Raw genomic sequence first — 27922 nt, forward strand, 5'->3', positions numbered from 1 at the left:
AATAGAGTTTTTGTACTGTAGATATTGCTTCTGTTTAGAGGAGAAAAAGTAGAAAGTCTTCAATTTGATGTTAGTAATATGACCAGGGGCTTAGAGATTATTCCATCCATTCGAGGTGTCTAAAAACCAGCATGTCAAATAACAATTGGATCTTTTTGCTGATCAAATTTCCCTTTTCTGATCAAATAAGCCCTAAATAGCTATTATCGAACCAAATGGAGGTAGTAGGTGTCATAAATACTATGCAAGCATATCCTAATATCCTTGAAATACATCTTGGCAGGAGATCATAGTATGACAGAAGGTTAAATATACAGCAATAGATCTGTGTAGATGAGGCCATTACAGCACTCAGACCCTAGCGCTAGTGCAACAGGAAATATGCCAAAAGACTTACACCTTGCAAAAGTCAGTGTTTATCATCACTGTAAAACAGTCATTTTTGATGACTGTTCTGTGTTCGAGAAAATAGCCTCTATCACGTAAAAGTGCTTTCCCCTTTCCATAAACATAGATTATTTTCCTTCAACAATTTGATCCTGGCTGCCATCTTTGGCAATTGAAACCTTTTTTCATCATTCTTGCATTTTTTTCCCACCATAACATGCAACGTGCACTCTAACAGTATGAAACGTTTTCTGAAAATATGATCAGCAATACCATTATCATTTCACCACATACTAGATCCCACTGTTGTGCTTATCATTAGATTTAAAAACAAACACTCTTTTTGGCCGCCATATGTGGCGACAGATGTCATCATGCAGCCCCTGAGGGGGAAGACAGACAACCTGTCTACATACTGTAACTGAAGCTGAGAAATTGAAGTTTAGGGAAAACACAGACAGAACATTTGCATTCTTTACATGTCCTTCATCCAAGATTCATTCTTCTCTGGGAAAGCTTCAGAGAGTCTGATGTATGCGAGCTGTGTGAAAAGGTAGCAAGAGTTTGGCAAGGTCGTGAGAGCTTTATGAGAACAGCAAGTGATGCCTGGGTTTGAGCTGTTCTCATTATGCCATTTTATATCACTATTTTATAATATGAAATACATGCATTTTAAATAGAACTTTAAAATTTCCCTGAAATGTTTTTTTTTTATTTATTTTTATTTTTTTTTATAAAGCCTTCTTTGATTGAGGCCACAATTGTAATATGAATAATATGAATCAGCCTCTGTATTGTTGCTGTTCAGAGTTAAAAGATTTATTTTTCACGAGCTCAACAGGGTGGCAGTGAAATGTTTTTTTCTTTCTTTCTTTCTTTCTTTCTCTGCAAGCTATCATTAGTCTGCAGTAGAGAGATAAAAGGTTTTGGGACATGTAGGACAGTAAATACAGTTGATGATAAATATGCAGTAAAATAACAGTAGCAAAATACCAAACATTTGAAAGTACAGTGGGGAAAATATTTATTTGATCCCCTGCTGATTTTGTAAGTTTGCCCACTTACAAAAAATGTGTCTGTAATTTTCATGTTAGGTTTATTTTAACGTATAGAGATAGAATACCAACCAAAACATCCAGAAAAAAAAAAACACATTATATAAAGGTTAGAAATTGATTTGGATTTCTGTGAGTGAAATAAGTATTTGATCCCCAAGCAAACCATGACTTAATAGAGAGGAAAGACTTTTTTTGTAGTTGGTCTCCAGGTTTGTACCAGGTTTGCACATATCTCAGGGAGTATTTGGTCCACTCCTCTTTACAGATTATCTCTATATCCTTAAGGTTTCTTGGCTGTCGTTTGGCAACATGAAGTTTCAGCTCCCTCCACAGATTTTCTATAGGATTGAGATCTGGAGACTGGCTAAGCCACTCCATGATCTTAATGTGCTTCTTCTTGAGCTACTCCTTTGTTGCCGTGTTGGTATGTTTCGGGTCATTGTCATGCTGGAAGACCCATCCATGACCCATCTTCAGTGTTCTGGCTGAGGTAAGGAGGTTCTCGTCCAAGATTTTACAGTACATGGCCCCATCCATTTGCCCCTCGATGAAGTCGTCCTGTACCTTTAGCAGAAAAACAACCCCAAAGCATAATATTTCCACCTCTGTGCTTGACTGTAGAGATGGTGTTCTTGGGGTCATAGTCAACATTTCTCTCCCTCCAAACATGGCAAGCCAAGTTAATGCCAAAGAGCTCAAATTTGGTCTCATCTGACCACAGCACTTTCTCCCAAGCCTTCTCTGAATCATTTACATGTTCTTTGGCAAACTATAAATGGGCCTGTACATGTGCCTTCTTGAGCAGGGGGACCTTGCGGGTGATGCAGGATTTCAGTCCATTGCGGTGCAGTGTGTTACCTATGTTTTGATTGGTGACTATGGTCCAATTAAGATCATTAACAAGCTCCTCCCGTGTAGTTCACCTTTTTCATGATCATCCTTACTCCATGAGGCAAGATCTTGCAAAGGGAGCTCCAGGCCAAGACCCATTGATGGTTGTTTTGTATTTCTTCCATTTCTGAATAATCACATCAACAGTTCTCTCCTTCTCACCAAGCTTCTTGTAGCCCATTCCAGCCTTGTGCAGATCTACAGATCCTTTGACAGCTCTTTGGTCTTGCCCATGGTGGTGGGAGAGGCTGGAATGGAAGATACAGATTGTGTGGACAGGTGTCTTGTACACCTAACGAGCTGAGATTAGGAGTAACTTCTTAAAGTGGCAGGACTAATCTGTGTTCCACATGGACACATAACCTGTAGGAGCCAGAATTCTTGCGGTTGGTAAGGGATCAAATACTTATTTCACTCAATGAAATGTAAATGAATTTATAACCTTTATATAATGTGTTTTTTTTCTGGTTGATATTCTGTCTCTATCCGTTAAAATAAACCTACCATAAAAATTACAGACCCTTCAATTTCTTTGCAAGTGGGCAAACTTACAAAATCAGCAGGGGATGAAATAAATATTTTCCCCACTGTACATAAAGTATTTGGACATGTAGGCCACATATAAAGTATGATAGGGATGCACGATAAATATCAGCACGATATTTAATGCGTGTGTGCTTTCACGTGGAACACATTTACTACACCGGGCCGTTGTTCACTGACAAGCTGCGCGAAAACATGCGCAAAATATGATTGTGGTTTTGAGCAGCTTGTCAGTGAACAACGGTTTTGTGTAGTAAATGCTGCTCCACGTGAAAGCACGCACGTGTAGAGATTTACCCGTTTACAGAACCGGCTTTACTGACAGATGCACATTAATGTCGTGCCGATATTCATCGTGCATCCCTAAGTATGTATATTTTTGCATTCGGAACAGTCTCAAACATGGCATTTATTTTTAAAGTTTTTAAACTTTTGCCAGATTTTATTACATTTTTAAAATTAAATGTATTAAGCACTTTTTATTAAATGTAAAGTTCTGGCAACTTATGGTTATTGTCAGTATTCTAATTTTAAAGTGTGATCACAGTCATTTAATTACAAAAGTGTGAATGATGATTTATTTATTTATTTATTTTATTGTTATTTATTTATTTATTTATTGAGAAAGCAACTGAGCCTCTTAAAAAGAAAAATATTAAATAGTCTCAGGCGATTTCATAAAGGTTATATTAATTCTCCCATCTCAGCAGGTTGCCCTGTTTTTCATGTGCATCCATTTCACTAAGTAACAATAATTAGTCTATATCACTTATTCCAAATGTTTCTAAATTACTTAACTAAATTGCAGGTTTGTTTGTGATTGGCTTAGATTACATTATACTAATACAAGAAACCATAAATGTCTGCTGGATCCACTAACCACTTTTTGGAAACTTTATATATAGATTTTCAGGAACACAGCATTAAAGCAAGGATCTGGCCGCCATAGCAAGGTAATTGTGTGATTCAGACAGTCTTCACTCTGCTTTTGTGCATGATTTTGAAATTCAATACTGAATCATTCATTGCTCTTGTCAGAAGCCTTGTTGTAGTAGTATGTTTTTTCAAAGATATCAAGGTTAAGGACTTTGAAGATTTCTGAACATGAGGCTTCAGCAAGCCAAACGATGTATGTGGATTAAAACAGTCCAGATTCTTTCCAGATCTTTTTAGGAAGTCATCATTAATTTCATTTTTGTGAAAGAAATCCCCTCTATTCACCATTAGGCCTTCCAGGAGTCCTTGGGCACAGGACTACATCAATAATAAGAGGAAAGAAGATAATCTTATCTTCACATCTGGAGCCCTTATTAGACAAAATGTATTGCTTAAATCTTAAGCACATGCTGCCTCATCAAAATGAGAGATCTTGAAGTTATGGCTTCAGAAATAGAGACATTTACCCATATCATTTATGCAGGTCACGACATCAGACTTTACATATGCATTTGACGATAATTGATTATCCAGATTATCAGCAGCAGTCAATATGTGCATATACCTGGTTCAAACATAAAATATGTTAATGCAGTAATCTGAGGATTAATTATGATTGATAGACAGCCATACTACATAGTCAAAAAAGCAGTTTTTTATGAATTGTGTCGCTGTTGTGCTTTAATTACTACCACTGATTCACTGAGGGAGATACATTTTAGACTATAACAATGGAATGGTTTCTGACTTCCACACAGTTTCAGCTATCAGGACTAATTGGTCATGCACAGTGGGCACGCTGTTTTCTGCAAGATTAAAAATTATTAAATAAAAGAAGCATAGTCTTTCAGAAGTGTTGAAGTTCAGTGAAGAGCCTCTGTGTCACATAAGGTTTTCCCCATGTAAAATTACTCATGTAGATAGGGACACTTTTTCAGTTTGCTTGCTTATTATAGTAATGACAAATGGAGTGAATTTTATTATATCTTATTGAAAACGTGTTCACTGGATGTGCATTATTTTACAGTTTGGTTGATTATTTTTGTTATGTAAAATGTGTTTGTTTTTGTTTTATTTTATTTATATATATATGTATATATATATATATATATATACATTTACACACACACAAATATACACACATATTTTACTGTCTAATAATAATAACAACTAGTAAAGTAATTGTTTTCATTTTGCAAATACCACATGCTGGTCTTTCCATTGATAATGATTCATTGGATCTGCTGTTCATTCTCTCGTTCTCTCTCTATTATTTTTGTTTTGCTTTTAATGTGATTCCTTTTTAATTTAGCTTATAAAAATAGCAGCACTCACTGGGTAATTAATTTGGAGCATTTTATATATAATAAGGCATTCGCTTAAAATTTCATCTTCTTTGTCCCGGAAAAGCTGACATATTAAATGTGCTCATGGTCTTTTAACACATTTCTCCATGGGGGGCTGTAGTGCTAAGTGCATGACTTCTTGCTTTTGCACTATCAGAGTGTTTCAATGTTTTTTGTTTTTTTAATTGGCCACTTACATCATTGTTTCATTAGCTCTTGCAGAAAATAGTTGCCTAGGAAGTCGAAGACAAGATGTGTGTGGGCACCTCTGCTGAGCAGGGTTTTTATTTGATTTTTTGTTGATTGATTCGGTTGTTGTGGTTTTTAGGTCTTATTGGTTGCATTCTGTATTATTTGCATATATTAGGAGCGCCGCTGCAGACTCGGGAAGAGGGAGTCCCACTAGGTAAGGCAGTAGGAATTGACTTGTCATTGCTTTGTTTGTAGGAGAGAACAGAGTTCAGAAAAGCACACTACCATACTTCTCACCTCCAGTGCAGTATGCATTACAGTATTTTAGGACTGACAAAAGTTCAGATGTTTTTACACAAGGAAAAAAAAAAAAAAAAATCAGAAAGTCTGCATTTATTAAAAAAAAAAAAAGGTTATCTATTTTAATACATTTTTATTTATATTTTGTTTAAAGATGTATTTTCAGCAGCCATTACTTCAGTCCTTTCAATTCTTTCTTTGATGAATATTTTTTTGCTGTGGAACCCAGGGAGCAGTTGGGGGTTCAGTGCCTTGCTCAAGGGTCTCACCTAATTGATTTTTCATTGCTTTGTGTGTAGGAGAGAAATTTAATTGTCATTGCCTACAATCCCTGCTGGACCCAAGACTTGAACCTGCAACCATTAGGTGGTCATCTATCACTCTGAAGGGGGTTATTCTAAAATAACAACTGGCTGGATGTACATTATCCCACTTATTACATGGCTACTTGCCTCATAAGTAAATAATTAAACACAAAATATTGAGTTTATACATTTGAACACAAAGCTTCCGTGAACACAGCAGTTGCTAATAAGCGGCAAGTTCAAACTAGATGGACATTTAAGGGAAACGGTGCAGTCATACCACTTATTACACATTTCACCACATAAATAATTAACTTATTAGTTATCTTATAATCCATTACAGTGTACAAAACAATCATCGCAAAATGGCAGCAGCTACATTTGTAGGAAATGAGAGAGTGAGTCAGTGATACCTGGATGACATGATTAAATAATTGTATACATAATATTGAATTGAGTTTAAATATTTAATTAGCTAACGCAAAGCTTCCATGAAGAGAAAATGTTCCTAGCAAGTGAACAGCGCTGACTTCAGTTACCCAGATGAGCTTTTACTGGTTGTTATCAAGGGATTACACACCTCGGAATGTCGCGACTGACCAATCAGAATCAAGTATACCACAAAGCCTTGTAATAAATACTATTATTACAGTGTATAATATATACAACATTATACAGTTGTGGTAAAAATTCTACATACACTTTGCAGTATCTGCAAAATGTTAATTATTTTACCAAAACTAGACGGATCATACATTTAGCAGACACTTTTATCCAAAGCAACTTATAGTGCATTCAGGCTAACATTTACCTAACATGTGTTCCCTGGGAATCGAACCCACAACCTTTTACACTGCTAACACAATGCTCTACCACTGAGCCACAGGAACATACAAAATGCATGCTATTTTTTTATTTAATACTGACCTGAATTAGATATTTCACATAAAAGACATTTACATGTAGTTCCCAAGAGGAAATAATAGTTGAACTTGATTCTTTAGACTGTGTTGTTACCTCGATGATCCATGGATTTATTTTTATGTGATTAGTTGTTCATGAGTCCCTTGTTTGTCCTGAACAATTACATTTCCCGCTGTTCTTCAGAAAAATCCTTAAGGTCCCACAAATTATTTGGTTTTCCAGCATCTTCTGCGTATTTTAACCCTTTCTAACAATGACTGTACAATTTTGAGATCCACCTTTTTTTTATACTGTGGACTCCATTCTGGTCCATTTCATACTACATTCTGAACATAACCAATATAGTATATATACAATTAAACATGAATACATTTCACCTTGTATGTCTTTATATATGTATGTATGTAACATTTTAAGGGAGTGTTTCATGAGTGATGCCACAGTTGGGCTTTTTAAGTCTTATAAGGTGTGCTATCACAGAAAAGAGGTTGGATTCTTGTCTGCCCAAGACCTGAAATTCAATTACGTATGAAGATGGTTGTGACAGTAATGGTGTTGCAATCTATATGTGCACTTCTGATGAGGAACTGACCCTGAAGGCATATAGAGTCTCATAATTAAACGAGCCGTCAGCTAGTTTCAGATGGTGGATGAACCGGAAGACTTTTTCGAAGTGCCACAGAAATCTTGGTTAATGAGGTAGTTGATGTCAAACTGTGCTCATGAGGAACTTGTTTTAACTTTTTGGAGAGAACCCACTGTTTGCAGTAAACAACAGTAGGTGGGCTAATATTTCATCTACAGAATGTTTATTATAATCACACCCAGGATGAGCTCTTCTGCAATTAGCAATGCGGTACTTCTTAACTTAACATACCCTTCTACTGAGTTACAATGGATTACCATACTTCTAGACCAGTCAGCACCCCAGACACAAATTAACGTGAAGGCCAGATTGTAGAGTACATAGTGGATTCTGAATTGAAGCATCACTTGTTAGTGATATTTCTGTGGAGAGTTCGGTTGCTTGGTTCGTTCAACAATGTGAACAGTGCTTGAGTGCCTGTGGAGTGCTTTGTTAACACCAGGACATTTTTATTATCATTATTATTCTTGTGCTGATTGCTTCACCTGACAAATATGTCCTGAATAAAATGTTCTGTTCAGTTCTTCTGTTTTCATTAAATCTAAAGCAGTTTCTTTATATTTATTTCAGATCTTGATTATGTATGTGCAGAGGCAAACATGCCTCTATTGTGCACGCCATCTATTTATTCTGTAATATAAAGACAATATCCTGAGAGTAAACTTGAGGAAGATGGATATGAATTAGAGCGCGCTCTTGTGCTTGGTTTTGAAAGATGAAGTTGTGATTTAATGAAGTATGATTAATCAAGTTTTCCAGTCATGATTAATCAAGTTCATCCAGTCTGCTAGACTGTGTTGTTTAAAGTTGTGAAAATGCAGGCTCTGATTACCTGGGGAACTAAAGGTGATTTGATAATTTGTCACATAGGGTAAAACTTAACAGTTTTTATTCTACAGGAAATTGATTTATGGAAAGTGGCATTTGTTTGAGTTATCACTTACTCTAATGGTTAAAGCTGCTTACAGCAGAAGTTTGCAGCTTAACTGTCAAACAACACTATATTTTAGTGTTAGGGAATGCATGTATACTGTTTCTGAAATGTGTTGTGCAGTTTGAAACATTCTGAGTGGCTTTATGTAATTAGACCAAGAAAAAAATCTACATGGTTGTCATGTAAACATAAGCAAGAGCACAGAGGGATAGATCTGTTTTTTTCTCTCCTCTATTTGACATATGACTCATGCATACACTGATTAGCTGATGGATATTTGTATTTTTGTCTGTTTGCCTGTTTGTGTTGTGGAGAGTCATGGACATCTCTTTGGCTGTTTGTCAAGGGGACTAGTTTGTAAATGTCAAGCTAATATTTTCCAGTCACTGTGTGAGAATTGCCATCAAATACTATGCCAGTGGTATATGATTGGTCAACACATGGCAATAGTTAGGATTAAGAATGTTATAATTAGCATAACATAAGCAAATGAGGCCATATTAGCTGTGAAGATAAAATCAGCTTTTGTCAGTGGCATATCCTATATTTTAAAATTATATTGACTACTGTTGATTTTTCTGTTTTATAAGCATGTTTTTTAATCCTTTATAAGCAAGGATACAAAAATTATGAAGAGTGGGAGATATATATATATATATATATATATATATATATATATATATATATATATATATATATATACACACTCATCTAAAGGATTATTCGGAACACCATACTAATACTGTATTTGACCCCCTTTAGCCTTCAGAACTGCCTTAATTCTACATGGCATTGATTCAACAAGGTGCTGAAAGCATTCTTTAGAAATGTTGGCCCATATTGATAGGATAGCATCTTGCAGTTGATGGAGATTTGTGGGATGCACATCCAGGGCACGAAGCTCCCGTTCCACCACATCCCAAAGATGCTCTATTTGGTTGAGATCTGGTGACTGTGGGAGCCATTTTAGTACAGTGAACTCATTGTCATGTTCAAGAAACCAGTTTGAAATGATTCGAGCTTTGTGACATGGTGCATTATCCTGCTGAAAGTAGCCATCAGAGGATGGGTACATGGTGGTCATAAAGGGATGGACATGGTCAGAAACAATGCTCAGGTAGGCCGTGGCATTTAAACCATGCCCAATTGGCACTAAGGGGCCTAAAGTGTGCCAAGAAAACATCCACCACACCATTACACCACCACCACCAGCCTGCACAGTGGTAACTAGGCATGATGGATCCATGTTTCTCATTCTGTTTACGCCAAATTCTGACTCTACCATCTGAATGTCTCAACAGAAATCGAGACTCATCAGACCAGGCAACATTTTTCCAGTCTTTCAACTGTCCAATTTTGGTGAGCTCGTGCAAATTGTAGCCTCTTTTCCTTTTTGTAGTAGAGATGTGTAGTACCCGGTAGGGTCTTCTGCTGTTGTAGCCCATCCGCCTCAAGGTTGTGCGTGTTGTGGCTTCACAAATGCTTTGCTGCATACCTCGGTTGTAACGAGTGGTTATTTCAGTCAAAGTTGCTCTTCTATCAACTTGAATCAGTCGGCACATTCTCCTCTGCCGTCTAGCATCAACAAGGCATTTTCGCCCACAGGACTGCCGCATACTGGATGTTTTTCCCTTCTCACACCATTCTTTGTAAACCCTAGAAATGGTTGTGCGTGAAAATCCCAGTAACTGAGCAGATTGTGAAATACTCAGACCAGCCAGTCTGGCACCAACAACCATGCCACGCTCAAAATTGCTTAAATCACCTTTATTTCCCATTCTGACATTCAGTTTGGAGTTCAGGAGATTGTCTTGACCAGGACCACACCCCTAAATGCATTGAAGCAACTGCCATTTGATTGGTTGATTATATAATTGCATTAATGAGAAATTGAACAGGTGTTCCTAATAATCCTTTAGGTGAGTGTATATATATATATATATATATATATATATATATATATATATATATATATATATATATATATATATATATATATATATATATATATATATATATAGTCATTATATAATTATTATTCATAAAATAACCTCAAACAAATGTATAATCACATAAATATTAACACTATATTTTCAACTTTGATTGAAATGATTTCTGAAGCATCATGTGACAAACACACACAATTTGTGTGTTTGTGTCAATTTGGGAGTTACATTTGCTCTTTGAGTACTTTTTAGTAAGCTGAAAAAAAAAGACTGAAACAAATTCATGCTCATTTGTAAGAACTGGTGATTTTGAATATTCATAATTAGACACATCACAGAGCTAAAGAAAAAGGCAATGATATATAGTTCGGAACAAGAACAACAAAAACTTAAAAAATTCAAGAAAGATTGGAATAAGAGGATGGGAAGGAAATGAAGGGATAATCAGAACTAATATCAATATTTCAAAGTAACAAGGCTTGCAGTGCTCCTCAGACTGGCATGTCATGTCAATTGCTCGTTCATTTGCAATTATCTGCTAATTTCAAGGCATAACGTGGAGTATTTTTGGATTTGCAAAGAAACCTTTTGAAACTAAAGATCTACTAAAGAAACTCTTTTGAACTAAAGATCAGAAAGTCTCAGGCTATAAGCTACTGTCAGATGCCAGCGTCCTCTGAAACGTGTTACTTACAGTATGTTGAGCACTCTAAGATAACTCCTGCTCACAAATTGTCTGTATTAGTTTGAGGATGTTTCTCCACCTTCTGCTTTTTCCTGGTGTTTTTCATTTGATGCTAAAGTGATCAAAAACCTACAGAGATGATAAAAGAACAAAACATGTTGTTCTTTTTTTCCTAGTGAATTTCTATAAGTGTCTGCCAAATGAGCATGCAATGATTTACCTGTTTCTTCTGCTGGATCAATTTAGGAAAATTACCTCCAATTTTCTCCTTAAGCCAAGAATGTCTTAAAAAAGAGAGCACCAGTCATCTTCTTTTATGAAGTTTCCTTCTTTGGATCACTGACTTTGAGCAGGGGCCTGTGGTATTGCTGTCACACCACACAAATTGCAGAAGCGAAACGCATGATTTTGTTTTAGAGGATATGCTATGCAATAATCATACAATTTATTCATAGCCATTAGCTGAAGGTGTCTGTGATAGCCTTAGTAGAGAAGTAAAGCATTTCAAGCTGTGTCTGTATTTTTAAAACACTGCTCTGTTACCCACAGAGGAGCATCATGGAGCCTTTTTTCTTCTACAGCTTATTGTTTGCTTCAAATGAACCTTAAAACAAGTTGTATTACAATGTGTGCAAAATTACGGTCACACCACGTTGATTTCTCTATCTGTAGCATGATGAGAGGTTGAATGGCAAAGAGACACATGTTCTCATCTGTGTTTTAATCTTAGCGCTTCCATTAGCAGGTCCTTGCTTCTTTCAACCCGCCAGTCCCCTAAGCTCTGTTGGCCAGGTCCAACACTATAAATAGACTCATGCAAAGACCCCCCCCCCCTTTTTAAAGAGCATTCTTTTTTAGAACAATCTGTTCTTGTCTTCTACCACATCAGCAACTGCTTTAACATCATACTGGCCATAGGTGTAGCTTAAAGGGAGCCGTCTGCCAGTGAAGGAGCTCTGGGTGCATGCAGCTTAAGACTTAGATAAAATGTGTCGTGCAGGGGACACCGGGGCAAGGGCTATGTGTCAGGCATCAAAAATTTAATTCCGTGTGGTTTCTATTCCAGGGATTACATATGTTGGAATCAAAGAGATGATGGTTGTAAATGTCTGACTGGGGAAAGCTATCAAATACGTTTTAAATGTTATTAATTTATAAAATGTATTTGTTGTAAAATACTATATTATTAAATATACTGATTTATATTGAATATATAGTTTTTTTTTTATATGTGTGTGTGTGTGTGTGTATATCAAAACTCTTAGCGAGTCTTAGGAACTCGGGTAGGCATGACTGAGTAAAACCTAAGAAATGCAAATGAGCATGCATGCTTAAAAACTGGACATGTATGCTATTAGCCACTAATTTGAACATAGTGTTATTGATAGCATTAATGCATATGATTTCCAGTTAAGTGTCTGTGATTGACACTGGCAGGTCCACGCTTCAGCCTGACTGCCCTGAAAATGTCTTTTGAAACCCTCCCGCTGTGTCACAAATGGAGAGTGATTGCTGAGGGACTTGCTTTGTTTGCCTCCTGCTGGTTTGGGGGAGGCAGAGGCCTCTTTGTCATGCAGGTGGTTATATATATATAAATATCATGCTGAAAAACTCTGCTTCTTCGGCAGAGCTCAGAGTTTAAAGCGGTGTCCCCAGATTAGCCTCTTGGTGTAGGTGATCAATAGAAAGAACCTACACGCACTTGCCTGAATATGCAGACGCTCCACCGGCAACCCACTGAGGCTGAGCCTATTGATAGGTCTATTGTGGCTCCCCCTGAATATTTGTGATAAGACTCGGTAACAGAGCTCTGTGCTGTAGTGCAATAGCAGGGTTGTGCCTAGTTGATGAGCCTCACTGAACTGCAATTGTCATATTACCCGCAATTTAAAATATATAACAGTTTTTCTCTTTCATGTGACAAATTAGTGCATATTTGCTGAAAATGCAGAGCTTCACTTTGGCCTTTTGACTCTTTCCTGTTTGACTTGTGTTTTTTTTTTTTTTTTAAGTAGGTGTGCATGTAGGTTTTGTTATAAATGTCCAAGGCATTTGTGTGTTAGCTACTTTTGACCCTGAAAATGTTGAAAAGTGTTTTAAGAGAGTTTATTGTCTGAAAAGTGTTTTAAGAGAGTATTGTCTGCTAACAATGTTAGAAACTGTCTTTTGTTTTTGTTTTTTTAATGGAAATGATGGCATTATTTTTTTTTTTATTATTATTAAATTGCCTGGTTTGTCTTGCTATGACTAGTTCCACAGCTACCTTTTACCATTTTATGCTTTCTAAATACACACAATTAATAAGTAATATTTTCATATTTCTTGCATAATTTGACAAAATTACGGTGTGATTGAAAATGGTGCAAAGTATTATATATATATATATATATATATATATATATATATATATATATAGATAGATAGATAGATAGATAGATAGATAGATAGATAGATAGATAGATAGATAGATTAGGACAATGCAACCCGATTTAAGAGAGGTGAAAGTTGGATAAAGTTGATGGTTTATGCTATAGAGATTCTTAGATAAAATTAATTGTCACATTTAAGTGAAGCCACGGCATATGACCTAACCACAGTATATTGTGCATGGTTTTATATCTAGTCATTTGCCACTCTTTTCCCATGTTAACTGTAATACATTAACAGGTTCAAGGTTTAGTGCCAACATTCAAAGTGAAGGATTCTATGCTCAGCAGATTCTCAAGTGTGTATGTGTTTTGATCCCTGCAGTGTGCATTATTTAGCACTCCAAGTGGCTCAAAAAATAGCAGGTGACATTGGCGAGTTGGTGGTGCTTATTTATAGAGTGTATGAACCTTATGAGTCTTAATATCTTATCCAATTGACTTCTCAGGTGAATTGATCTTGTTTAAGGAAGGTTTGAATGTTTCTACTGGAAATAATACAGTACAAGACAGAGAAAATTATGATATGTCTCTGTTTATAGCAATGTGCTTGTGTGTGTAAAAGACAATCATATATGTGTGTGTGTGTGTGTGTGTGTGTTTGTATATATATTCACTTTTCCAGTCAAAGTACATAAATGTAAAACATTGCTTGCTTGGTTTGAGTGAGACCATTTCAATTTTTTGTGCAAATGAGGACATCGGAATGTGACATGATTAATGATGTAAAACGGACAAGTCAACGCTGTCAGCATTGACTTATGATATATTGCATATAATATACTGCACATTTTACTGTTGTCAAAGGAATCATATCATTCAATCTTAAAAAAAAAAAAACAATCATAAAGGATAGAGAAAATTGCAAAGTGTACACCTGGGTAAAAACAAACAAACTGATTTATGTGATATCTTATGGATGGTTTATTTAAAATAATAATACTTGTCTGGTCTGCAAGCTTCAGACCAAGCTGTTGTACAATTAATCTGGTGTAAACCCCCTAGAGTAACCCCTGATTGAAACTATAACCCACCTTTTTTTCACATAAACCAGATTTATTTGGACCAAAAATAGTTCATTCTGTGAAGATTGATTCATTGAGGCTTGTTTTATTGTATTTGGTCTGCTACAATATCAAATCAGGTCACTTTAAAGTTGTGCTTCAATCTACCTTGAGGTGTATAGCATATGATTATTATGTCAGTTGTATCTGACCTGATGCTGTTTTATGATCAGAGCTCTGGGATTTATTGTGGGGCCACAAAATATAATGGAACCCAGTACAATTATGATTGAGGTATGTACAAATAATCATTCCTCAAAAGCTTCATGTATCATATTTGATAATCACATTTTAACATATTTTGCAAAATAAAAAAAAAAATGATTCATGGATAAATAAGTGAACCTAAGTTGCTTAAAATCTTAAAATATGACTAACAATTTAAAAGTTATTTTTACAGTAAAGGTTTCAACCGCAGAAGGCACATGTATTTATAATGTAGAGGCCTTTATATACACACACATACATACATACACACAAGACCTTGAAGGCACACATTTTCTGTACGAAGGGCTCAGTCCTAAGGCTAATTATCCAACATGAAATATTAAACATGGCTTTGAATCTATTTTCAAAAACAGAAACAAATTACCATTTACTAGCCATTGCACTTAATGTTCAGGGTGTTGGATAGGCTTACAAAATAAAACTGACTTTGACAGATTGCTTAGCCCTGAATTCTTATTCAGGGGGGGAATTGGCACCATCAGAGGAAACATACCTTGAAACAGGCCGGTGAATGTAAACTTTGATCTGCCGTGAACAAAACGTCTCACAAGTTGAGTTGTCATTTTCATCCCTCATGATTCTTGTTTCTCTAATGCTGTGATAACCGCAGAAGTCATCTGTGAATCTAACATGAATTACAATGTTGAAGTTTTGGATAATTCACTATATTACACAAAATAGATGTGATCACATATTTTACAAAAAAAAAAAAAAAAGATAATTTTATTTTTAATTTATTATTAATCTTATTTGTATTGCTTTGTGTTATTTTTACATTTTTTAAATTGTAATTTGTATTATTTGTTTATTTTATGTATTTTTTATATTCATTTCTAAAATAGTTTATGCAAACTTTCACATTTCCAGAACTAAAGAATTAAAAATAAGCTCAAAAATAGAGTTGAGATAATTGCACCATATTAGATGCCATTTTTTAATTTATTTCACAAGCTGAACATGCCTAGTGTCAGACAATGGCAATTAGAACATAATTGTCACACTACTGTGTTGATGAACTCACACGAACACAATGATAATAGGCAGTCTTTAATAAATCCTCAGAAGGCAAATCCAAACAGAGAGAAGGCTTGCAACACACATAACATCCATGAGACCCGACAACAATGAACAAAAAGAAAGCAACTTAAATATACAAGCAGACTAGACTAAATGACACACACCTGAACAGAAGGATAACTCAATGAATGGAAATGGTGCAAAAGGAAAACAAAGTCCAAACTGAATGATACAGTGACAATAATTGCTTATAATAATTGCTTACTAGCATACAGTACATGGCCATAAGACTAATGCCTCAACCTATAGAGAACAAAAGCTGATTGCAGTCCTAGTCCTCCTGCCTGTATGCATCTATTTAATAGCAAAACAAAAAGTTTATTTAAAAATTGTTCAGAGATAATCATTCTTAAATCAAACTGTGAATCCCACATAATGGCAGGTCGCCACTCTCTGCTTTTTGAGATGTTAGCCTTTGTTCTGTCTGCATTATGAACATTTATATGATGCCAAACACCCTGGCCAGTTCTAGAAAGGTTCTTCCTCAGAGGCAGCCTTTGTAAATGGCTGTATTTAGCCAAAGGCCAGATTGTATATTTGAGTCTGTGGCTCCCTGTAAGCACAGACACAGTGAAAGAGAGGGGAGGGCAGGTTCTAACACTGCATCAGGATGTGAGATGAATAGTACTAGCTTTTTACCCCAGCCCTCTCTTTCTTGTTCTCTCTCTCTCTCTTTCTATCTGTCCCTTTGGTTTGTGCTTTTCGAGGTAACTATTGCCCGATATGCATTTAAAAGAGAATTCGGCACAATCAACATTCAGCCTTCAGATTTTCTGACAGTTTCAAAACAAAGTCTGGCTCCCTATAACAGTTGGAATGAGTCATTCTTATTTTTACACCGAATTTTACACCTTATCCACAGCTCGTTTTGGACTGCATGACAAAAAATAAATTAATCCATGGGTGGCATTACTAAAGGACATACAAAACAAAACAAAACAAAACTAAGCAGAACAAACTACAGTAAGAGAAAAGAGGGCAGCACAGGATGGATGGGTAATTGGAAATCATTATTCCTATATTAAAAAGATAATTTAGCCCAAAATGGAAAGTCTTCCATCATTTAAAAGCCCCGTCATTCTTTTTTTTTTTTTTTTTTGTTGAACAAAAAAAGAGATGTTTAGCTGAATGTCAATGCTACACTTTTGCGTAAAATGAAAGCTAAAAAAACAAACAAAACAAAAAACAAAACAGGCATTTTGACCCCCAACTTGACAGGATTTGTGAATGTGTTTTTGTGGCCTGTGGGGCAGTTTTTAACTTGTGTCCAGGAGCAGTGACCCTCACATGTGCATGTTTTCTTCTTAAAGAAGAGCTCAAAGTAAATGTGATGCACTGACATTACTGTGGTTTTCTCCACATTTCTCTGACATTTCTGTGGTTGGTTGGTTTTACAAATTTGTTATGACACTGAATAGGTTGAATTGATTGAACTGACAGCATCATCATGAAACTAAAGCTGTTTGATAATAGAAAGAATTCAGGGTGTGAAATGAAAGTCTTCAGGTTATTTTATGGAATGTGTGACCTGTCGGGATCATAGTTAAATTCTAAATCAGATTAACAGCTAATTAAAGTTATTTTTATCTTATTTAATCTCTCATCTTATCTATTGGGTTCTTGATTTTGTATTATTTATGCACATTTTAATGAAAGAATGATTTTCAGCAAAAAAAAATACAAAATAAAAGTAATAAAGTGATTTCAAATCAAAAGCGCATCCTGCTGAATGTAGGAATGAGGACAATTTTATGTTTTTTTTTTTTTTTTTTTAAAGATTGCAGCTTTTTCTTTTTTTGTCATATGAAGGTTGTTTTGGAAGACTTTTGGAACTTGGAAACCTGTATTAATTATTTTTTGCTACTTATCAAACTTATCAAAACAAATTTGAGTTACAGTATGTGCAATTCATGCTTTAAATCTTTGATAAAGTAATAGGGTAAAATATATAAAAATTGTGAACATATAATATAATTGTATTTATTTTATATACTTATATATTTATATACTTATATGAAATCAGACCTAACAAAACAAAGGAATTGCGTCCATCACAGAATGCTATTAAACTAAATACATAGTTGTGGAAATTACATGATATTGTTCTGGAAGTGTTCATGACTTCCACAAAAAAAAAAAAAAAAAAAAAAAAAAACTTTTGGTAGAGAAATAAAGTAGTAAGAACTTGTAAATGTGTTTTAAGAGAGTTTATTTTCTAAAAGTCCACAGGGGTAAAATTGCTCATGGTTAAAAAAACCAGCAAACAGCAGTAATTTATTTCTGTAGCATTCTTTTGTTTGTTGTATCATGCGTGTTGTTTCATTAATAAAGGTGCCTTACCACACCGGACCCTTGAGACTGTGTATGACGTCTACTGATGAAGTGCAGAGTCACTCTGGCTTGTGCCTGTGCTTATAACATTCATAAAGTGGGTCAGGGGTTCTCCTCGATTTGCAGTCTGCAAGCACTATTTTGAAAGGGGATGTCTGCCTCCCCTTTGTGTAAAATATTACTAATGTATAAGAGCCAGCACAGGTCAAAAGCTTTGTTTTTCATTTGTTTCAGCAACACATCAGTGCTTAAGAACACACAAAACAAAAAATCAGACAAACAAAAAGAGAATTCTACAGCAGTCATTAAAAATTCTAAACACATATCCAGTGTATGACCCCACCCTTATAGTTCAATAAACTATCATAAAATGACATGTTACTTATTTTCAAGGCTTATCCAAATCCTCTGTCCTTACTTATAAACAGACTATATTCAGTGTCAAGAGCGTATGTTTAGTTTGCTTTAAGCTGTGATTGAAAGGAAAGCCTATATATCATTTATCCGCCTAAATCACTGGTTAATGTGACATCCAGTAGCACTATTCCTATTAATGTGTATTTGTTCTGACAAGCTGAAGTCATCTGTCTCTGCATCCATTAACCGGACTTGAGGCTGTTTTATGTTTATTTCTAAAGTGAAGCTTGAATGCTGAATTGCTTTGCTTTGCTTTTCCTAAAATGTCTGGAGTGATACAGTATGAATAATGTATGGTCACAGTATACTGCATATACTGTATTTGCATGGCATGAGCATTTCTGATTTATCCTGCAAACCATCACACACTTCTCAATGCAACACCAGGGGTGCAACCGCTGTAAGTCAGTGACTAAAAGCCCCAAAACTAGCTTGTACATAGAAGGATACAAACTCATCAGGAGTGAAAAAAGGAGTGCATCCTTGTTAAGAATCTTCTCAGTTGACTCCTCAGAAACGTGACTTTTTTTATTTTTTTATTTTGATTATTTATAACATTTTATTAAAGATGATTTCCACAGAAAGATTTTGGCAAAATGGTGCCCATATGAACTGCATATACTGCATACCCCATTTTTGTGCCACTGTGCAACACAGAATGTTCACTGAATCTGATTTTCTTTTGTTTATATTTGCAGAGATCTCTGGGAACTCTGAAGACATCCCACTGGTGCGCTGGAGGCAGCAGTGGTTGGAAAATGGTACTTTGCTCTTCCACATCCACCATCAGGATGGCAGTCAGAACCTGCCTGGCCCGGCGGCCACCGCTTACCCCGCTAGTGACTCTGCCGAGGAGGAGCTTCGTATCCTGCACATCTCTGTCATGGTATGCAACCCACACTTAGTCTAAATATTTGATGTTTTCTGCACTAATTATTCTGATTTATTTTAAATGTCAAATAAGGAAAATTAAATGCTACCTTATATTTGAACAAAATTCATTGCAGAAACTTTTAAAATCCAGATATGGGTAAGGGTGTTGCTTCAAATGGACACTTTTGGCCCTGTGAATTGCGGGGGGAAAAGGTCAAACTCTCACTTTTGTTTTGTGATGAAAATGACATTTTAAATATTTTGGATTAATATGTCAGACTCCATTGTCTTTGTAAGGCTAATTTCATAGTTAGTATTTTGTGTATCCTAAATACTGACAATTAAATAATAATTTCACACTTATGCATAATTTGAGAAAATAACAGATTGACTGGAGACACACAATTTAAGCAGTCTGTACAAGATTTTTCTTTTTTTTCACACATCAGATCTCTCATAATTCATCACATGAATTCACTTCCCTGACACTGTTGTCTCCATGGTAACCGAGTACACTAAGTTTTGGTTTTAATCCACTATGCACTAAATGCGAATTGTGATTTGTGATGGAAATGATTGAATTCGGGAACAGTAGTTTGTGTAAAAATGTGCATAAATCATTTTCACACAATAAATATATAATTAATCATATTTTAATATTGTCATAGTAGTTAAATGATGATTTTCAAAATTGTAACATTGAAATTCTGGATCTTGGACAAGAGTAAAATAATAAAGTCTATATTTAAAAATAATTTGTTAGCAAATGAGGAAAACAAAAAGTTTCTAAATCTGTCTTAAACTGAAGCCCGTTTCTGCCACAGAATAAAAAAAATTAAAAAGATAATTTTGACTTTTTATCTCAAAATTAACTTTTTTTCTTGGAGTTTTGAGTTAATATCTTACATATTTTTTTTTTTTTTTCAGAATTGTGAGATATAAACTCAGAATTCTGCCTGTCTTTCTCAAAAACTTTTCTCTAAAAGTTTTTTTCTCGCAATTCTGATTGTAACACATTTGCGAGTTCATATCACGCAATTCTGACATTGTAAGTCACTAGGGCTGTCAAAATTTCTAAAAACCTAAATTCTAATTTTGTGCTTAAATATTATCAAAATTCGAATTATATTCAAATTTAAAATGCATAATTTCAGTTACGGTAAAGAAAAGCTTTTGGCTTTCCTCCAGAGGCCACAAGAGGGCGCATCGAGCATGAAATAAGATGACTATCCGTGAAAAAAAAAGTGCACAATGTTTAAAATAATGTTTATAAATCAATTATATGAAATTAAGTTGCTTAAACAACTATAAATAAAACACCATCATGTAGGTATTCATAGTTTAATACAAAGGGCCAAAAGCCAATCACACAGAGTACATTTTTCATTTAAAAAAAAGGAGTTGCAGTGCAGGGGAAAAAACACTTTATTAAATCGTGAGATTTAATTTTTTTTTTAAGTTGAACTTGCATTAACTTTACATGGCTTTCTAAACATATGGCTCTCTTTTGCAAGACGCGAATGCAATGGTGATATGATGTCCCTCTAGAAAATGCGCGAAATATGCGTTCTGTGTGAACGGCTTGGTTTCAGTTTGGACGTAAGCAAGATCTTCTCCGCATTGATGTTCTCTTTTCCCACAATATTTGTAATCAAAAACGCAGCGGCACTGCATCTAGTGGCTTCAACTGGATAGGCTAACAATAACATTAAAATGCAATGACACTTGCATCATCATTGCATCTCGTGTGCCACTGATAAGTGCCTCCTTAACACACACCAAAAATTTGAATGCAACGTTTATGCATTCGAATGTGGATTTTTATTTAAAATTTCGATGAATATTTGAAATTCTATTTTTTTTTTTTGTCAGCCCTATAAGTCACAATTCCTAGTTTACATCATGCAATTAAAAAAGTCAGAACTGTGGGATGCAAATTCACAATTGCGAGAAAAAAAGTCAGAATTGTGAGATAAGAAGTTGCAATTACTGTTTTGATTTTTTATCCAGTGGCAGAAACAAGCTTCCATAGTTTTAATTTGACTTAATAAAAAAAACAAAAAACATCTGTAGTTCTGTAGGTGCAGATTTAGTGTGGACTGAGCCAGGGAAGAAAACATTATGTAGATAAGAAAAGTTTGAGTTACATGTGAGATAGAAAGGACGATAGCGTTTGTTCGGATTCAGTCAATTAGTGGTTACACCTCCTGGCTTCATGGTTCTCCTCTCTCAGATCGTTGTACTCCTGTCATCCCCAGAAGTAGTTACCCTCAGAACAATTGGAGCGAAGCCTCTTCAGGGCATAAGAATTTTAAAAGCTTTTAAACACACTCAGTATAATTAGTGGAAAATCCATATTTGTAAATTGTAATGCTGAACAGCAGTAGGGTTTGTATGGGGGCAGGGTTAGCGGTGACTAGCTGTGTATCTCAGATGAATGGAGAGTTCTGAACACAGGTTGGATGAATAGGCTGTTCAAGTCAGTATTCAAGTGAAGTGTTTGGTATGCAAATATTTTAATAGGAAATGCACAAATGGCTCATTATTTCTATATAAAGTAAAAGGAACATATGGTGGCTCCAGGCTTTGCTGGATTTCCTTTGCTGCTTGAATTTCAAATCCTGTAATTGCACATTAGAGCAGTAAGGTAGTTGTTTTGGATGGTTAGTTGATTCTCTGTGCAAAGCCACTGATTACTGAAAGATCCCTGTCGGAATATGATTCCTCCGAGTTCCGGGAAACCTCCTCTATTGAGCGAACTCTGCTTGATCCCTCAAAAGCTGAAGAATATTGCATGCCGCCCATCTCAAACACAGACTTTGACGTTGATATCCCCACAAAGATAGTTATTAGTATTCTAAGGGCAAGACGCAGGAAGTCAGTAGATGATTCAACCTAATTGAGGAAGGCAACGGGATCCAAACAATTTTCTCTTCTCAGGGCATTATGCTCGTATCATGAAGGACAGCACCATATTTAAACACAAATGTATTGTATTTTGATGTCCATGAACTGTAAACAGATGAAAGATTGGGTACCGGTCATTAATTACTTAATTATTCAGAGTACAGATGTACCAACAAGATTTATTGTGCGATCACTGCACGATTGAGACACCACTGACATTAAGGTTGTATAGGGTGAAATGATGTAGAAGCTAATAAAGGTTGTTGTTAGACCAAATTAATTTTTGAACTGGAACATTTGCAGATAGAGATCTTTGCCTTGTTATTTAAAAAATTCAACCATTTGCTTCTATTGCCCTCTGATACTGTATTTTCTCAGGGCATTGTTCAAAGGCAGAAAAGTGATTGATTATTTCTATTTTAAAATCTGAGCAAAACAGGTCATAGCTGCATTGCTGTACATGGCGTGATGCTCGCAGAATGTGAAATTATCAGATGACCTTGAGTCTTGAAAACAAACCAAATTGAAGGTGTTTAAATTTGCAAAGAAAAAAAAAAGCCTTCTTCAGAATTAAATTTCTTTCCCAAAACATTTTGCATCCATTTGATTTTGCCATTTTATTGTTCTTAGCCTTCAGAGCTCAGACTGTGTTATTGCAAGGTGGGAGAAGAGTGGGAGTTTTTCATTGATGGTGCGACGGGCAGCCTCTGCGACAGATGGTACCTACGCTGCATCCCCTTCTGGCTCTGACTCGTCTCGGCCGGAGGGCAAGCTCCTAAACCTAGTACCCCCTAAAATCATGTCACTTTCTTGAGTGCTTGGCAATGATGCCAGTCCCAAAGAGAGTGAGCCACCAGTGTAGACACCTGTCACCCATCCATGTCTATTGTGAGCCATAACGTGGCGGTCTTCGGGCCAGCTGGGGCTTTTGCTCAGCTCAGTGGTGCGCGGTGGTCTTCAGCGCCAGCCTTGCTGTCTCACCGTGATATTTTAAGGTTTGTGGATGGATAAGCACTCATCAAATGTGCCTTGATGAAAGCCCAGCTGTGCTGTCATTTGTGCTGTGCTATCATAACCATCTATTCTTCGTCTCATATCTCCAGCTGCCATCACAAAGGCCACGCTCTAAATGAAATATTTTTTTTATTTTTCATTTCAGCTTATTTTTCTTCTCTTTAGGGGTAATGTGTAATCTATTAAAAGCAGCAGTGGCTTGCTTACCCAAGCTGTCGAAGAGCAACTACCTTCTTTCCTGCCACTGTCATTGGGCTTCTGTAATAGACAAGCAATTGAGTCAACAGGGGGTCTCCACAAATGAACAAGTCACCAAATCCCACCTACAATCAAATACTGCATTCCGCTGCCACTTGTGGGACTGCTATTTAGTGAGCTATTTTTCCACCTTGTTCTGCACCCGCTTCGTACTAATATGTTCTCCAAGGTATTCTCAACAGGGAGCTTTTTTGAGGTACACCTCCCCCTCCACTGAGCTGGCCGTTTTACAAGCTGCAATTTGCACTACTCAGCAAGCCTGAACATCCATAGACTTTTTCTGACCCCCGTTTCTCCCATTTGCCAGCCTGAAGCTTGTTCCCCAGTGGTTTATCTCTCTGCGGATGGCTAGCTCAGCTATGCCATGCCCTTGCAGTGATTTACACATGCTGGGTGAAAAGACGGGCATCACACGTAACACAGTTCTCATTGCATCTATATCACAGCACCTGACAGCCATCCTCAAATTGGCAACAGAAACAGATGGTATTTTGTCCCAGATTTAGCACAATAGTAGATGCAGTATTTTTATATATTTTTTTTTGTCTTATAAACATAAAATTAATAACAACAACCAGAGCTAGGGGAAGAAAAAAAAATACAGACTGTATTATTGCTCCCTCAAAATAGGCAATGCATTTATTGTGGTGTCAAAGTATATGTGGCATTCTGTTGTTAGGGGAATGAACTGGTAATATCATGGTTTTTATATAGCATGTTTTGTTTATTATCTGTCCCTTTAAGACATAAATACAACTGTCATTGCATTTTTATACTATATTTTTCATATTGCTATTATTTAATATGAACTTTAATAAAAAAAATAAATAAATTGTATTTAAAAGTATTACATTTTATTACTGTATATATAAATTAGAAAGAATACTTACAACTTTGAAAAGTAATTGCCTACGGTTTGTTATACTGTATCTAATGTAATGACATTCATACATTTTTAAGTGTGATATGTGGCCAAATATTTTGGGGGCAACTGTATTTATAAAAAAAAAGACAGTCTCTATCTCATTGAGTTGAACTTGCATACACTCTAAGTGTGTTGATAAGCCATAGACGTCATCTATTGAATGGTGGTTGAAAGATATATGAGTCTAACGTAATTACAGTATTGATTAAACTAATGCATCCTTAAAGATTCTCAGCTTCCTGTGTTATTTCATCAAGTAATTTTACAATAAGATTTCATCGCTTTCAATATTATAAGAAGCTTCATCTGTTATTTCACATTTCGTTTTCACCAGAAACACACCCTTAGTGACATCTTGGATTCATGTTGATTCTTTTGGTTTTCTTCCCTTGCTGCTGCGGCAATAACCTGTACCTTGGGTTAATTTCTCAGACAGTTTTCTTTTTTTTTTTTTGAGTGTGTGTGTTGGTCTGAGCTAATAAATCCAGAATTTACGATGTGATTAAAGTCTTTCTTTGTTTCCTACTCCCCATCGCCCATAAAATAGCACATCACACCTTGTGCTGATGTAGCTCTTCCCTTACCAAAAAGTAGTATACTTCAAGTTTATTTTATTAAGTATACTTAAGTAAAGTTCAGGTATATTTTGACTTTTTGTAAGTATAAGTCAAGTATACTTAATTGTCATTATAAGTATATATCTTAGAAGTACATAAAGCCCATTTCTGAGAAGTACATAAAAAGTAAACTAAAAGTATACTTTCCTATTTTTAGTTTAAAATAAGTATACTAATAGCACACTTGAATAAACTTCTTTTTCGTAAGGGTTGGTAAACAGTGCTATTCTTTTTCCTTTCTTTTTCCCCCCCTATCTGAAGTATGTTTGTATAATTTCCCTCTCTTCTGGGAATAATTAGAGATAGTGTTTCAGAGGAAACTGGCGAGGTGTCATTAAGGTGGATACGGAATTGGATACGAAGAAGAGCTAAAGCAATAAAGCAGAAATCAATTTTGTTCACGTTGGCTAGCACCCAATAAAATAGTTACTTGACCAACACCCTGTGAGCTGAAGGTATGTAAGAGGAAAAGGTATGTAAAAGGAAACACATGCTTCTTTCCTTTATCCTGACACACACACACACACACACACACACACACACACACACACACATTAAAACATCCCGCAAATCCCCTCTGACGTCCCGATCTGAATCAAATGATTCGCGATACACGTTTTGAAATCCCGATCTGATCAAATGATTTGCGATACACTCTTTGAAGTCCCGATCTGAATCAAATGATTCGTGATATGTGATCCGATTGGAGTGCTTTGAAACGCAATTGTTTAACTGATATTCAGAGTTTCAAAAAGCTCTGTTGTGTTCTTTGCTCGCTTTCTCTATATAATTAGTTGTTTTAATAACCGTAGACATTAAATCATTACAATTAATAGGCCTAACGTAGGCCTACAATGTTTTTATTAAACTGAGATCACACTAAATACAGTTTCCATTGTATTAAAAACATTTCATAAAAATTTTCAAAAGCTCCCCCCCCCCAGGTTTTTTTCACAAATCGCACCCTGTATATCTATCTATCTATCTATCTATCTATCTATCTATCTATCTATCTATCTATCTATCTATCTATCTATCTATCTATCTATCTATCTATATATATACACACACACACTCTATTTATCTATTTTTTTTTCACATACATATGACATATAGGCTACATTTATATACTTTTTTTTTTGGCTATATGAAGCTGATTTATTTACTTAGACAAAATTGATAATATTGTAAGTATTTTGAAAAAGGAAGTTGCTTCCTGAACTCAACAGCTACACTAAGTTCCAAAATGCTGACCTTTCTGAAATAGTTTCAGACATTACATCCTCTTGTTTTGCCCAGTCCCATCCCAACTGTGCATCTTTATAGGCAGGACCAGGATTCAAAGATGTAAACATCCTGAAAGCTCAACTCCATTTTTATAAAACAGACCTGCTGGAGATTTGAGTTTCTGCCCTGTTAGCAGCCATAAGAGGAAAATGATATATCTTTGTGTTGAGCTCCTTCCCAAGGGCTCTAGGCTGCATGAATATAACCAATGGCTAAGAATGCTGGAAAGAGGGGCAAGCAATGTTAAAGGTGGTGAAAAATGAATCTCGAGGTTGACGCTCCTGGAATAGTTATTTCAGGTTACACTGCAATCTGAAACTCGCCGTTTTTTTTAATGCAGTTTACATGGACATTAAGATGAAAAGTCTATGAATATTTAGTACTACATATGCATCCTCTTAAATGCACAACCTCCCGTCAGTGCACTTGGTGGTCTTCACTGCACCCATGCACAGAAGAAAGGATGGTGATGATAATGGTGCACTAAATCATGTGTGCACTAATATTTGCATTATAATTGTAATATTATATTGGGGGGGTTATGGTTTGCGGCACGATGTATGATAAAATACATTGTGTATACACTCACTAAACAAAGAGTGACAGCTTTTTTAGTGGTAATGAACACTCTTTGCAAGCTTTCTAGTCTATGATCCATTTAAAATGTAGAACTTTGTTTTTCAGCCACACACATGTTGCAAAGTTTCGGGAATGACATCTGCATATTTATGTGGGATTCACTCTCGAAGTAGCAGTGATTGACACAATGATGACCAAAGCAATAGACGGGGGAGAAAATATGTGAAAATGGGCATTAAGACTTATAACTTTAATTAAACTATATTTAATTTATAGATCTAATACAGATGTAAACTGCTGTTTCTGTCAATGCTCCAGTGAAAAATACCACAAAACATACCCATAAATAAAATCCATGTAAGATTTTATATGGTCACATTATGTAATTATATATATAAATGTTTAATGTTTTTAAACATTTATATATTACATCATTTTTAACACCTAAATGTTTCAGAAGAGTATAGGGTACATGTTATATTTAAATCAGAAATCAAAGGATTGCTTTGTTGTGTTTATATGTATATATATAAAAAAAAGTTATATGTCGATTTCCTGAACCTGTTCTTCACATTGCAGAGACGTCCAAGAAAATCCTTAGCCCGACGGTCAAATTTTGAACCTCATATCGACGTCCAAGGGACGTCGTAGTTTGGCGTCCAGATATGTACCGGATTTGCACATCGAGTAGACGTCCAGATATGGTCCAGACCGACCGACGCAATTTAGACTTGATCTGCACGTCGTATAGACGTCTCATGTTTGTTGGGTAGAGCACACTCGCTAATTTTAAAGGCATCCTCAATGATTATTTCTGGAACCTGTT

At 35.7% G+C, this 27922-nt stretch overlaps 1 protein-coding gene across 4 annotated transcripts in view; it reads left to right on the forward strand.

The window, feature by feature from the left end:
- The window catches only part of astn1 (astrotactin 1), a 584917-nt gene that overhangs the window by 18908 nt on the left and 538087 nt on the right, over positions 1–27922 (forward strand). For all 4 annotated transcript variants that reach the window (XM_042775911.1, XM_042775908.1, XM_042775915.1 and 1 more), the window contains exon 2: positions 19335–19522. In XM_042775911.1, coding sequence (XP_042631845.1) covers positions 19335–19522 — 188 coding nt within the window. The remainder of the gene's footprint in view (positions 1–19334; positions 19523–27922) is intronic.

The sequence above is a fragment of the Cyprinus carpio genome, chromosome A2, assembly GCF_018340385.1.
Source record: "Cyprinus carpio isolate SPL01 chromosome A2, ASM1834038v1, whole genome shotgun sequence".
NCBI classification, from domain to species: domain Eukaryota; kingdom Metazoa; phylum Chordata; class Actinopteri; order Cypriniformes; family Cyprinidae; genus Cyprinus; species Cyprinus carpio.